The sequence below is a fragment of the Saccopteryx bilineata genome, chromosome 3 (assembly GCF_036850765.1).
Source record: "Saccopteryx bilineata isolate mSacBil1 chromosome 3, mSacBil1_pri_phased_curated, whole genome shotgun sequence".
In the NCBI taxonomy this organism is placed as follows: Eukaryota; Metazoa; Chordata; class Mammalia; order Chiroptera; family Emballonuridae; genus Saccopteryx; species Saccopteryx bilineata.
The window spans coordinates 96,155,144-96,169,341 of record NC_089492.1 but is presented as its reverse complement, the minus strand read 5'-3'; the positions used below and the strand labels follow the sequence as shown (position 1 = coordinate 96,169,341).

Genomic DNA, 14,198 nt, shown 5'->3' with positions numbered 1-14,198 from the left:
AGACACTTGAGCCTGACCAGGCAGTGGCAGTGGCGCAGTGGATAGAGCATCGGACTGGGATGCGGAGGACCCAGGTTTAAGACCCAGGTTCGAGACCCTGAGGTCACCAGCTTGAGCACTGGCTCATCTGGTTTGAGCAAAGCTCACCAGCTTGGACCCAAGGTTGCTGGCTCGAGCAAGGGGTTACTCAGTCTGCTGAAGGCCCACGGTCAGGGCACATATGAGAAAGCAATCAATGAACAACTAAAGTGCCACAACGAAAAACTGATGATTGATGCTTCTCATGTCTCTGCGTTCCTGTCTGTCTGTTCCTATCTATCCCTCTCTCTAACTCGCACTCTGTCTCTGTAAAAAAAAAGAAAGAAAAGAAAAAAGAGTTAAGGCACTTGAGTTCTATATATCCAAAGAACTAGGACATTTTCTTATATAACCACAGTACAGAATATCAAAATCAGGAAATTTGATATGTGATACACAGCCAATATTTACATTTCACCAATTATTTCAGTGTTATTCTTTATAGTTTTTTCTTCCTTGTTTCAAAATCACACACAGTCTTCTTCAATCTGGAACAGTACTTTGACCTTTGTCTTTATGGCCTTAACTTTCTTTTTTTAAAGAACACAGTTCAGTTATCTGTTGATGCCCCTCAATTTGGCTTTGTCAACTGTTTCCTCATGATTAGATTCAAGTTGGCATTTTTGGCAAAAATATCACAGAGGAGATGCTATGTCCTTCTCAGTGACTCATTTGCTCCACCCTGTAGATTTGCTGTACAACCCAGCAATTCGACTTGGGTATTTACCCAAAGAAAATGAGAACACTAATTCAGAAAGATATGTGCACCACTATGTTCATTGCAGCATTATTTATAATAGTCAACATATATATGAAGCAAGTTAAGTGTTCATCTGTAGATGAATATATAAAGATGTGGTATACATACACAGTGGAATATTATGCAGCAATAAAAAAGCGTGAAATCTTGCCATGGGCAACAGCATGGATTGATCTAAAGGGTATTATGCTAAGTGAAATAAGTCAGGCATAAAAGACAAATGCCATGTGGTTTCACATATATAGGAATCTAAAAAAGAAACCAAAACAAAAACAGACTCATAGAAACAGACCAAAGGGATGGTTACCAGAAGTGAGGGGGTGAGGAGATGAATAGAAAAGGGGAAGGGGAATTTAGACAATAATATCTTGATAAGTTTACATGATTACAGATGACAACTAGATTTAGTGGAGTGATCACATTGTAAGGTATAAAAATGTCTAATCAGTGTATCATACACCTGAAACTAATATAACCAATATAAGGCTGTATACCAACTATTCTTAATTTTTTTTTTAAGTTCAGTTAGTCCTCAAATCTGCCTCAGTTTTAAGTTTCCTCTAGGCCTTCTCAGGTTTTCCCCATACATGCCCATAATTAATAGAGTTTTCCAAACATAGTATCTGTGATGGATTTGCCATGTGTTACTTGAGCATCTGTGCTTGAGTTTTTTCCCTTTAATGAGAGAACAGAAAAAAGTAAAAAGTAGCATTGTAGGTTAAAAGTAGTAGTCATTTACCCGGGTAGACACTTTTTCCAGTTGTGCCTTTTAAAAAAAAAAAAAAATTATTCATTCATTTTAGAGAAGCGAGAGAGAAAGAGAGAGAAGGAAGAGAGGAGGGGGAGCAGGAAGCATCAACTCCCATATGTGCTTTGACCAGGCAAGCCCAGGGTTTTGAACCAGCATTCCAGGTCAACGCTTTATCCACTGCGCCACCACAGGCCAGGCCAGTTGTGCCTTTTTATGGTGGCAAGCGAAAGTGCATGATTTATTTCTTCACTGAGATAATTTGTAGGTAGGAAAAACTGAATATTAATGAGGTTAAAAAAAAATCATTTGAAACATGAGAAAATGTTTAAGTGGTCTAGTCTTCACTTGACTGTTTTTTTGTTTTGTTTTGTTTTGTTTTTGTATTTTTCTGAAGCTGGAAACGGGGAGAGACAGTCAGACAGACTCCCGCATGCGCCCGACCGGGATCCACCCGGCACACCCACCAGGGGCGAGGCTCTGCCCACCAGGGGGCGATGCTCTGCCCCTCTGGGGCTTCGCTCTGCTGCGACCAGAGCCACTCTAGCGCCTGAGGCAGAGGCCACAGAGCCATCCCCAGCGCCCGGCCATCTTTGCTCCAATGGAGCCTTGGCTGCGGGAGGGGAAGAGAGAGACAGAGAGGAAGGAGGGGAGGGGAGTGGAGAAGCAAATGGGCGCTTCTCCTATGTGCCCTGGCCAGGAATCGAACCCGAGTCCCCCACACGCCAGGCCGACGCTCTACCGCTGAGCCAACCAGCCAGGGCCTTCACTTGACATTTTATCAATACCAATACCTGGATAGAGTTGTTCTTCCATCGTGCATTCTTTTGAATGAACTGAGAGGCAGTATAATGTAGTGATTAAAATTGTGATTTTTGCAGTGTGACTGCCTAGGTTCTAATTCCATACTAACTTCACTGTGCCTCAGTTTTCTGGTCTGTATAGCTAGATAAAAATAACATGTACTTCGTGAAATACTTGTGTAGATCATATGTAATTTGCAGAGAACAGTGTTAAGTGCTAGCTATTATTTATTATTACTATTAGAATGCATTAACGAGATTCGATGAGTAAAGTGGGGTGGAATTTTTAAGACTAATTAGAACTTTTATATTTTTAATTCTTAGATTTATTTATTTCATTATGCTGGCCTTATTTGTTATTTAACATGTAATCTTATCACCGCAGAATTCACAAATGAGTGATGCAAGACAAAAATTAAACCCAGTATTTCCACAGAAATTGCTGTAGCTATGAGAGAATACAGGAAGAATGAGAAGAATCTGCCTTCTTTTCTGTTTTGTTTTTATTTTGTGGGGAGCTAAGAGTTTAAGGATCTGTTCCTTTATATTCAAAAGCTAAGCACAATAAAATGCTGTTAAGATTTTGTTTTTAATCTCTGCTTTGTTCACCAGCCCACATTTTCTTTCTTCTCTCCACCAGGTGGAAGTGTAGCCCTCTGTGCTGTGTCTTCTTCCCAGTTCTAGTCTCTGCTGCATTCAGAGGGGTTAGGAGGGAAAAAAGATAAACACCATATTCAAGAGTATGAAATATTCCTTAAGCTGGATTTTACAGCATCATATTTTAGTTATTTACTAGAGGATAATGAAAACAGTAGGTTAGAGAAGGTTCCTTTGCACGAATTCTTTAAATTCAACTGAAGTCAACTCGAACGCATTATAAGAAATTTTTCAGTAGCTCAATAACTGCATAGGATTGGACGCAACTAACAAAATAACATCAAAAAAAATTTTTTTTACATTTATTTTTGGCATCAAAATATTTTTAAGTGTGTTTAATCAATAGATATAAACCTTTGGCATCCTTAGCAAATTGGTTTTCTATAATAATCTGTGAAAACATTGTTCATGATAACTTTGTTAAGCTGAGTCATCTTATTTTCCAGGTGCAACATTGTACTGCAAGTTAATCAATACAGTAATTTAAGTCACTTCTGCTCTAATGGAAAAGTATGAAAAATTAGCTAAGATTGGAGAAGGGTCTTATGGCGTTGTATTCAAATGCAGAAACAAAACATCCGGACAAGTGGTAGCTATTAAAAAATTTGTGGAATCTGAAGATGATCCTGTTGTTAAGAAAATAGCACTAAGAGAAATACGTATGTTGAAGGTAGGTTAACTTTATGTCTCTATAATGTCATGGTATTGGGTGAAATAATGTGTGTCAAGATTACAAAGAAGTTTAAAGTGTGCGGGGTTTTTTTTTCCCATTGGACTTAAATTCCTTTGTATCAGTAATTTTGGGAAATAAATTGATCATCACTCTGGACTTTGGCCACTCTGATGTTTAGCTGGTATTATGAGTATGGCTGTAGATTGTTAAAATAGTATTGAAGTACTTCCTTCTGGTTGGTAAATCCCCACTACCCTAAGTCCCTCATTTCCCCGGCCATGACTTACATCTGCTACCCTTCCATCCTCTTCCCCATAAACTAGCAAATAAAAGAGTGTCCACTTGCACGAAGGAACTGCAGGACTGTGCTGGTGGGCTTGTAGGCACTGATATGGACTGGTTCTGCCTCTGATCCCCTGGTTCATAAATTTATTGAATGTCACTCCCAGCTATGTACACACATTGTACATAAAGGTTTCGTTATAGTTGTTCCTACTCTGATAGGTTTTGACATATAAGATTTATAAGTTCTCAGTGTAAACAATTTCCATAGGATAGGAAAATTTTACAGTCAGAGACCTGAAAGATGGTTTGCATCAGCACCCTTATTTTATCAGAGGAAACTGAATCGCTTCTCAAACATTAATGTACATTGGAATCCCCAGGGGACCTTGTTAAAACACATATTCCCAGTCGAATTGGGGTAAGCCGGATATTCTGTATTTCAAACCAACTCCCAATGGCACAGAAGCTCCTAGTTCATGGGTAACAAAAGTCTTGTGATTTCCCTGACTGGTTGGTTCAGCGGTAGAGCATCAGCCCCGCGTGTGGAAGTCCTGGGTTTGATTCCCGGCCAGGGCACACAGGAGAAGCACCCATCTGCCTCTTCACCCTTTCCCCTCTCCTTTCTGTCTCTCTCTTCCCCTCCTCCGCCTCAGGTGCTAGAATGGCTCCGATTGCTGCGGAGCAACACCCCAGAGGGGCCGATCATCGCCCCCTGGTGGGCATGCTGCATGCCAGGTCCATCCCGGTTAGGTGCATGCGGGAGTCTGTCTGATTCCCCGCTTCCGCTTCTAACTGGAAAAATTTTTTTAAATTATTAAAAAAAAAAAGTCTTGTGATTTCAAGAACACAGAGCCGATTTTTACTTTTGACATGTTATCTGCCTTCAGGAAATCCCCAGAAATCCAGGTTGGTTTTTTTGTGTGTGCATTTTTCCGAAGCTAGAAACGGGGAGGCAGTCAGACAGACTCCCGCATGCACCTGACCGGGATCCACCCGGCATGCCCACCAGGGGGCGATGTTCTGCCCATCTGGGGCGTTGCTCTGTTGCGTCCAGAGCCACTCTAGCGCCTGAGGCAGAGGCTACAGAGCCATCCTCAGCGCCGGGCCATTTTTGTTCCAATGGAGCCTCGGCTGCGGGAGGAGAAGAGAGAGACAGAGAAGAAGGAGAGGGGGAGGGGTGGAGAAGCAGACGGGTGCTTCTCCTGTGTGCCCTGGCCGGGAATCGAACCTGGGGCTCCTGCACGCCAGGCCGACGCTCTACCACTGAGCCAACTGGCCAGAGCCTGTTTTCTAATAAAAGTAATGCTCTTTATCCACTGCCACCCCAAGTCTTCAACTAACCTTAATGCTCAGGTTACAAGTTCCCCAACTGGAGAATGAACTGGAAGGTTGAAAAGTAGCCAGATTCCAACTCAGCGTGGTCTCTGTGATGATGACTCCAGCGGCCATCTCTCCTGCTTTTGGTAGTTACACCCGTGCCCTGAGCATCTTCCCTCCAGGATATCTGCACCTTCCCTTCCTCATATACTCCAATTATTAACATTTGATTTCCCTCTTCCTTACTACCTGTTTCACTTTTGACAAGCCACTGTTTTTCTGGGCCAAGTTAATTCCATTGGCAAAGACATGTGACCAGGCTGAACCTTGACGTCACATCCAGCAATGGCATCTGTGAATCCCTTACTCTCCTGCAGAGATAGTTTCGTTTCTGTTCTACACTTTTTGCTGCACACCAGACGACTGGATTACCTGTGTGGCCCGTTACTCTGCTGTTTGCCTTTCTGCCCTTTTAGGCAGCTGAGCACGTAGAAAAAAAAAAGGCCTGATTTGATGTTCTGAGAATATTTTTAATGTGTAATAGATTCCCTTTTCCCAAAGTACTGAGTAGCAGGCACATAGTTGCAAGGTGATATTTTTTTGGTCAAGCCATACTTACAGATACTGAGATAGAGGATGCTGTGTTAAGTCCTTGTACTTCGGACTCTGCTGGGTCTGCAAAATATTTATTGAGCTTTACCATGTACACAATCCTGGGCTTCCTTTTCTCATATAGCTTTCTGAGTAAATGCTATAGGGTTTAAAAGGTGATACATCTACTATCCTAGGAAAACAACAGGGAAGACAAAGCATACGTAGGAGAGAGCAGATGTTCTGGTCTAGAACCGGAGTTGGTCTGGTTAGCATTCTTTTTCAGAAGTATGTTGGTTTATATGCTAAGTTGTGTGGTCACCCTAGATATCGGCAGGGCGAGCATATGTGCCAGTTTGCCAGGACAGCCCTGGCTTATCCTCATTACCCTAATAGGATGATAATTACATCATTGCTCTGGTGATGGATTTTTCCTTTGGTTTACAAAGTTAAACAGGCTGCCTTGTGAAATACTTCAGTTTGGGAATAGAATTTAACACAAAACATCTGAGCATGAGAGAGAACAGCAAAATTAAACAGAGCTGGAAAATGACAAATTAAAAACAGATTAACGGCGTGGACTCCTAGAATAGGTGATTTATTCGGGCTTGAAGGTTGGGATCTAGTATTTCTGAGCGCCAACACCAAAATCCAGACTGGGTTTAAATCCAGCTGACATTTACATTAAATCCATGGCAGTATGTAAAGTAAATGGGTATTGATGATTTTATAGTCTTATGCAATAATTCCATTTCCTCAGTTGTGTATTGAGGTTATTTTATGACTTTTACATTTAGAATTTCCACAAAATGTTGAAATATTTTTGGTTTTAGTGCTTATATTTTAAATTGTGTCCCTTATTTATAATTTCCAGAGAGATTCAGTTTAGTTACCATCCATTATGGGTACTTCAGGCAAATTCTTCAATTTTTCTTCCAACTTTAAGATTCCATGATTCTTACTAAGGTAGTTTCTCTTGTAAGTAACTGTAATAAAATCTATGCAACCACAAGAGTTGCATAGAGAATGATAAGCAAGACCTTCTTTTCCTAAAATTCTAAGGGATCCAGGGAGAAGCACTTCTAAGAAAACAAATCACCAAACTTTGTATTTTAATTTCTTTGCAGCAATTAAAACACCCAAACCTTGTGAACCTCATTGAGGTGTTCAGGAGAAAGAGGAAGATGCATTTAGTTTTTGAATACTGTGATCATACACTGTTAAATGAGCTGGAAAGAAATCCAAATGGGTAAGTAACCTAGAAATTGACGTTCCGCATGCTCAGGTCCCAGCTCCATTGTCTGTGGGATTAACTCGGGCACATTTCAGCTCTGAGCCACAGTTCTTTTGGCCAGAGGCACCTGCCCGCTACCCCTATCCAATCTCAGTTAGGATGTGCTCAATGGCAAATAAATATTAACCTAGAATAAAAACAGGAAGACAAATCTGCAAATATAAATCACAATGCATTTCTAGACGAAATTATGTACTGGATTGTTTGAATGCAAGGAATGAACCATGGTTTAATACTAGGACATCTATTCATATAATTCACTGATAGGTTAAAGAGGAAAAAAATCCATATGGTTGGTAAAATTTGAAAGGCAGTTGATAAGTTCAGCATCCTCTTCTGATTTTTTTAAAAAGCCTTACAAAGTAGGTTTAAAATACTCTCTTAGCATACACGCACGCACGCGAACACACACACACAAACCCTTTCAAATCAACAGCTAATTTTATACCCAACACTAAAGAAACCACTATTAAAGTGAGAGGAAAGAAGACAAGGACATCAATTGTCACCACTATCATGAAAAATTGTTCTGAGAATTCTAGGCAATGTAGTGTAATAACAAAAATTAATAGAATATATTACTTTTGGAAACAAGATTAAATTGCCATTATTTTTCTTATATTCTGCAAAAGTCTAAGAGAATTGCCTAAAGAGTTATTAAGATGAATAGAATTCAGTATGATTATAGCACTCCAAATTTCACACACCAAAATTAACAGCTTTTGTATCAATCAGTACTTTAAGAAAATCTAGTGGAAAAGAATCCCATATAAATATCAACGAGAACAAAAGAAATTAGGAATAAAGATAAAAAAGAATTGTTAGGCTCTATATAAAGGTAACTACAAAACTTAACTGGGTACATAAAAGATTTGGTTTAAATGGACATGTATTTCTAGATGGGAATAGTCATTATAAAGATACTGTCTCCTGATTTACTTAGTGCTCAGAAATCTAATCAGAATGCAAACGAGATTTTGTTTTAACTTGAAAAAGACTAAATCAAAAATTTTTGGGAACCCACAGTACAGTGTACAGATGATGTGTTGTAGAATTGTGTACTTGAAACCTCTATAACATTAACCAGTGTCACCTCAGTTAATTTTTTAAAAAATGGAAAAAAAGTTTTTAGAAAGAAGGGAACTTTATCTGTCAAATATAAAATCATATTAGTTTTAGAGATTCTCTTTGGCAAAAAATACCAGAAGCAAAACTAAAAAAGAAGTGATAAATTGGGTAGATATATTGCCAAATGATGAATCAATATAATTTCATATCTACATATGCAGATCTTGCAGCTCAAAAATTTTTTAAAGATTAACACCCACTTAGAAAATATATTCATTCAAAAAAAAATTTTTGTTAACTCCTACTGCTATGCCAGGCTAGGTGCTAAGGACCCAGCAGTGAACATGCAAAAAAAGTTGCCTTGCCTGATGGACCTTATCTCCAGTAGACAAGAAAAAGAAGGGAAAGTGAGTGATACACCTAGGAAAACTCCCTGTTAGATAAAGAAATTCACAAGTTTTAAAGAAGATACCATTTCTTACCCTTCAAATTGGCAAAGGTTTTTCAAAAATCGCTATACCCAGAATTGTCAAGGTGAGAAAAATCAGGCACGTCGTTCACAGCTGGGGACAGCATGTATGTAATTAGGGCAGTTGGGCAGTACGTATGAGAATCTTTGAACCTGTTTCATCCTTTGACCAGAAATTCCATTTAGGGAAATTTATATTAAAACAATCAAAAAGTGCAAAAACTGTATACATAAGAATGTTAAACATGTCATTATTTACAAGAAAAAACATTGGGACTGGCCTAATTTTCAGCAGTAAAGATTTGTTAAATGTACTTGGCTATGTCTATACAATGAATCACTAGGCATCGAGCCCATTAAAAGCAAGCTGTAAGCCCTGGTCAATTGGCTCAGTGGTAGAGCATCAACCCAGTGTGAGGATGTCCCAGTTCGATTCCTGGCCAGGGCACACAGGAGAAGCACCCATCTGCTTCTCCACGCCTTCCTTTCTCTCTCTCTTTCTCTCTCTTTCTCTCTCTTTCTCTTTCCCTCTGCAGCCTTGGGTTGATTGTACTGAGTTGGGCTTGAGTGCCGAGGATGGCTCTGTGGCCTCCGCCTCAGGTGCTAAAAAAAAAATGGCTCCACTTATAAATGAGCAAGGGCCCCAGTTGGGCAAAGCATCACCCCTAGTGGACTTGCCAGGTGGATCCCAGTCCGGGTGCATGCAGGAGTCTGTCTCTGCCTCCCCTCCTCTCACTAAATAAAATGGAAAAAAAAGCAAGCTGTAGAAAAATAACATTCCTGGGGAACTGATTCCTGAACGGGTATGTGAAAATGAGATTACAAAGCTGAACTTTCAGTGTAATTGAAGGGTGGTGGGAGGGGAGCCTGGAGAAGACTTGACATCTGCATGTAATGCAGTTATTTCCAGTGAGATTATTACGGTGTCCTCAAGAAGGCAGAACCAGCCTCTTCACACTCCTTATCCGGAGAAGAAACGTTTGCTGGGTGTTCTTAGTTATATGATCCTCCCAGTTGTCCCTTTTCCGTGTGTGTGTGTGTGTGTGTGTGTGTGTGTGTGTGTCAGAGACAGAGACAGAGAGAAGGGCAGATAGGGACAGACAGATAGGAAGGTAGAGAGATGAGAAGCATCAGTTCTTCGTTGTGGCTCCTTAGTCTCCTTAGTTGTTCATTGATTGCTTTCTCATATGTGCCTTGACCCCGGGGGGCTACAGCAGAGCAAGTGACCCCTTGCTCATGCCAGCAACCTTAGGCTCAAGCCAGAGACCTCTGGGCTCAAGCCAGTGATCATGGGGTCATGTCTATGATCCTACACTCAAGCCAGCGACCCTGCACTCAAGCTGGTGAGCCCGCCCGCACTCAAGCTGGATGAGCCTGCACTCAAGCAGGGACCTTTGGGGTTTCGAACCTGGGTCCTTTGCTTCCCACTCCAATGCTCTATCCACTGTGCCACCGCCTGGTCAAGCGTCCCATTTCCATTTTTGAAAGGTATCTTTTTCTCACTTAATTAACTGAGAAACTAATTAACCTCACATAAATTCAATCTATGTTGCCATCTAGCATCCTGCAGACATTCTCAGTGTCTGATTTTCCATCATTTCGTGGCAAGCCCAGGAAGCCCGTGGACTGAGGCCTACAGGTACAAGAAATGAAGGCTTCTTTCAGAGCGGCCATTGGGACTTCTGGTTTCCTAAATGTGTCATAAACCAAGATAATAAAACCCTAAACCTGTCCTTTGCTTCTTTCAGTTTTTCCAGGGAAGTGAGAACCAGCCAGCCCGCCCCTCTTTTCTTTTATTACTTTCCCATATGTTGTATGTTCTATCCCATTCAGTCTAGCAAAGCATTGCCTCGAGTGGGCTCTTTATTCTAGATGACCACATGTGACTATAAGTAATTTCTTCATCACTGGCTGCCCATTTATTAGCGTCCCAGCCTCTAATGGTAATTAGCTTCCTGCCTTCAGAACCAGCTAATGCATGTAGCCACTCCTAGATTCCCAAGGCCTGGAGTGATTCCCATATCCACTTCTGGTGTCATATTCTGACCTGGTCAGGACTGAACAACAGAATTCACTCTAACCGGTTTAAGCAGAAAGGGATTCATTACGGTGTTTGTAACATTTCTGAAAGCGCTAGGGAAACGTGCTGCGCTGAGCACCTGTCCTGTTCCAGGCCCTGGGGCCACATTCATGGACAAGACAGAGTCCTTGCAGAGTTACATGTCTTTGTAGAAAAATCCAGCACACTGAGAAATTAGAGAATGCCCAGGGAGGGGAGTAGGAGGAGCAATAGGGACAAAGATTTAGTGGTGTCCCCAGCATGGCAGGTTGAGGGAACAGCTGAAACCAAGAGGGCAGGCTGGAGCATGTGTGAGAATAGGGAGGAGAGGAAGGCTGGGAGGTTCATAGAAGTGAGTCCTGAGCAGGCTGGTAGGCCATAGTAGAGGTTGGATTTTGTTCTAGGACAGCAAGGATTTACGGAGAAGGACTCCTTTCATTTTGGATACTGATAATGAAATCAAGTTTTCCATATAGGTTCCATTAGGTTATATAGCAAACTAACAGACAGTGGGCTCTGATGTTGGTCAGCATCAGGATCCCCCTGCATGGCTAAGAGAGCAGCAGTCTCTGAGCAATCCAGTCTGAATTCCTGGGTCCTGTTACCCTTATTCACTGCTTCAGTTTTGAGCTAAGCTGTCTAGTTTTTGTTTTCGGGCCTTCCCTATCACTTTCTGCATTTGCTTTTTTCACTAACCCAGAGTGTGACATTGAAACATTAAGTGTCTGCTGATTTGTACAGGAGGTTTTATTTCACTCCAAAATGCTTTGAACAAAAATGCTGCCTCTGGCTAAATACTGTTGCAATGCTCTGTCCTTCTGGAATGAGCACTGTGTGAGTCTGTATTTTCTCTGATAACTCTCTTCTTTTTGTAAGATTGGTGGTATTTGTAGTTGTTATTTTGTATGTTGTTTAGCCCAAGATGAAATCTGCATTCTTGGAATCTGAGCTCAGGATTCTGTTTTGAACAGAGCCCTGGCACTTCCTGTGAGACGCAGTTAAAACAGCCCTCTTCCACACAATAGTGTGGGACTTTCTTATGACATTGTCTAATTCCCCGTTAACACCAGTCACCAGGGTTCTGCCCGTTTCTGCACTCTCGCCCTTACCTTGTTCCCCATTCCAGTACGTGATGCTCGTGCGTGTAGTCCCTAGTTCTCACCCAGCATCCTTTTCTACACGAATAGGGCCACGTGTTACTCTTGCCAGTCCATCGCAATGATAAAGTCCATTTCTCTTCCCTCCTCCACTGTCACCCTTCTGTAAATCACCAAACCTCACCTAGATTATTAAATTGCCTCCTAATTAACCTTTATATATCCACTTTGCCCCCAGAAATCCATTTTCTTTATCATGTCATGTGACTTCTTGAGGCCTTTCAATGACTTTCCTTTAAACTTAAAATAAAATCCAAATTCCTTACCAAGATGTATTAGTCCTCATGGCCCCTGCCAGCCACGCTGGCCACCTTGTTTTCCCATGCTCCCATTCTTTCTCACCTCAGAGCTTCTTGCTATTGGGGGTGGGGGTTCTTTTTGTCTTGGTACAGGGTCTCAGTCCCATCTACCGGCCTCATCTTATCTCAGACCCTCATCTCCTGAACCTGTGTAGAGTTATAATCCAGACTCTGGGTGTGACGGTGGTTCAGTAGATAGAGCATTGGCCCAGTACGCTGAGGTCGAGGGTTCAATTCCCAGGCAGGGCATATATGAGAAGAACCAATGAATCACAACTAAGTGGAATAACGAGTTGAGGTTTCTTCTTCCTCTCTTTCTCTCTTTCAAATCAATGGAAAACAATTTTAATCATAAGAAAACAGACTCTTAGGGGATAGACTTCTCAATAAACTTGTGAAATACTATTCCATTTTTACACATGAAGAAAACTGAAAGAGCATATAACTTGCAAGGTTACATGACTGGGCAATAGCACAGCTGGGATTTGAACTTTCTCAGTGCTCAAAATGGCCATACTATTCTTTCTGACTCCTATTTAAAATTTTAAACAATATTGTCTCAGGTTTGACTCTAGGCAACGGGAGAGAAGATAAAGTTGTATCAGACAGTGTAGGGCCTGACCAGGTGGTGTCGCAGTGGATAGAGCGTCGGACTGGGATGTGGAGGACCCAGGTTTGAGACCCCGAGGTTGCCAGCTTGAGCGCAGGCTCATCTGGCTTGAGCAAAAAGCTCACCAACTTGGACCCAAGGTCGCTGACTCGAGCTAGGGGTTACTCTGTCTGCTGAAGGCCTGTGGTCAAGGCATATATGAGAAAGCAATCAATGAACAACTAAGGTGTTGCAACTGAAAACTGATGATTGATGCTTCTCATCTCTCTCCGTTCCTGTCTGTCTGTCTGTCCCTATCTATCCCTCTCTCTGACTCTCTGTCCCTGTAAAAAAAAAAAGCAGTGTAGGAAATAGAAGCCTCCAGAAATTTAAACTAGAAAGGGATTTAATACTGAGAACTGACTTGTACAATAGTCATAATTAGAAGAGCTGGGGTCAGAGGGCTGCTGGACCACCGAGGTCAAGGCCATGTCACCATAATTGTTGCTATTTCTCGGCGTGTACCCCAGCCTCACATGGTGTCGTCTTGTCACTCGTACCACACCTGAGTCATAAAGGCCATACCACTGTTCTGGAAGGCAGTTACTTAAAAACTGATTAGTTCAATTTTTAAAAATTGATCTAAATGTATTTAAATATCCAGATATGATAAAATATTAAAGCTGAGTGATGAATGTGTTTGGCATATTAGATCATTTAAAATTTTTAATTAAAATTTATAGTAGATCGATAAAAGAAATCTTGTTTCAAGTATTTTGAAATATGGCAAACAGCAATCCTATCTAATGAATAAGATTGAAAAATAGCAACACACAGAAAAATAGTTGCAACTTATATGCAGACTCTTATATACACTGAGTCTTTATAAATTAATTTATAAAGGAGTAAACAGACCCATCTAAAAATGATAAAGGCTATCAACAGGAAATATATAAAAGAAGAAATGTAATGGCCAATAATCATGTAAAAGTTAAATTCATTAGTAATGAATGAAATGCAAATGAAAACCAAAATGAGATCTTTTTATTTTAACCACAGATTGGCAAACATAACATTGGCAGAACTAAAGAGGAGATAGGGACTTTAAGGCACAGATCTTTTGTGGGAGTGTAAACCTTCCTTCAAGAGGGTCGTTTGGCAGTACTGTATGTGACTGAGAAGATGTCATTCATGGGACACTAATGTGAGCAGGCAATGGAAATACATCACCAGAAAAGTGAAAGGGAATGTAATTGCTGTACTTTGTAGAGGGTTACACAAAGCACACTACTCCCAGCCAGGTTACAAGTTGCCCAGCTCCTCAGTTCCTCAGTGGAAAATATACCTGCCC

General features: G+C 41.1%; 1 protein-coding gene across 2 annotated transcripts in view; it reads left to right on the top strand.

Moving 5' to 3' along the window:
* Positions 1-14,198, top strand: part of CDKL4 (cyclin dependent kinase like 4) — a 40,313-nt gene that overhangs the window by 2,194 nt on the left and 23,921 nt on the right. For both annotated transcript variants that reach the window (XM_066266965.1, XM_066266966.1), the window contains exons 2-3: positions 3,493-3,716; positions 7,040-7,161. In XM_066266965.1, the coding sequence (XP_066123062.1) occupies positions 3,549-3,716; positions 7,040-7,161 (290 nt within the window). In that variant the 5' untranslated portion in view covers positions 3,493-3,548. The remainder of the gene's footprint in view (positions 1-3,492; positions 3,717-7,039; positions 7,162-14,198) is intronic.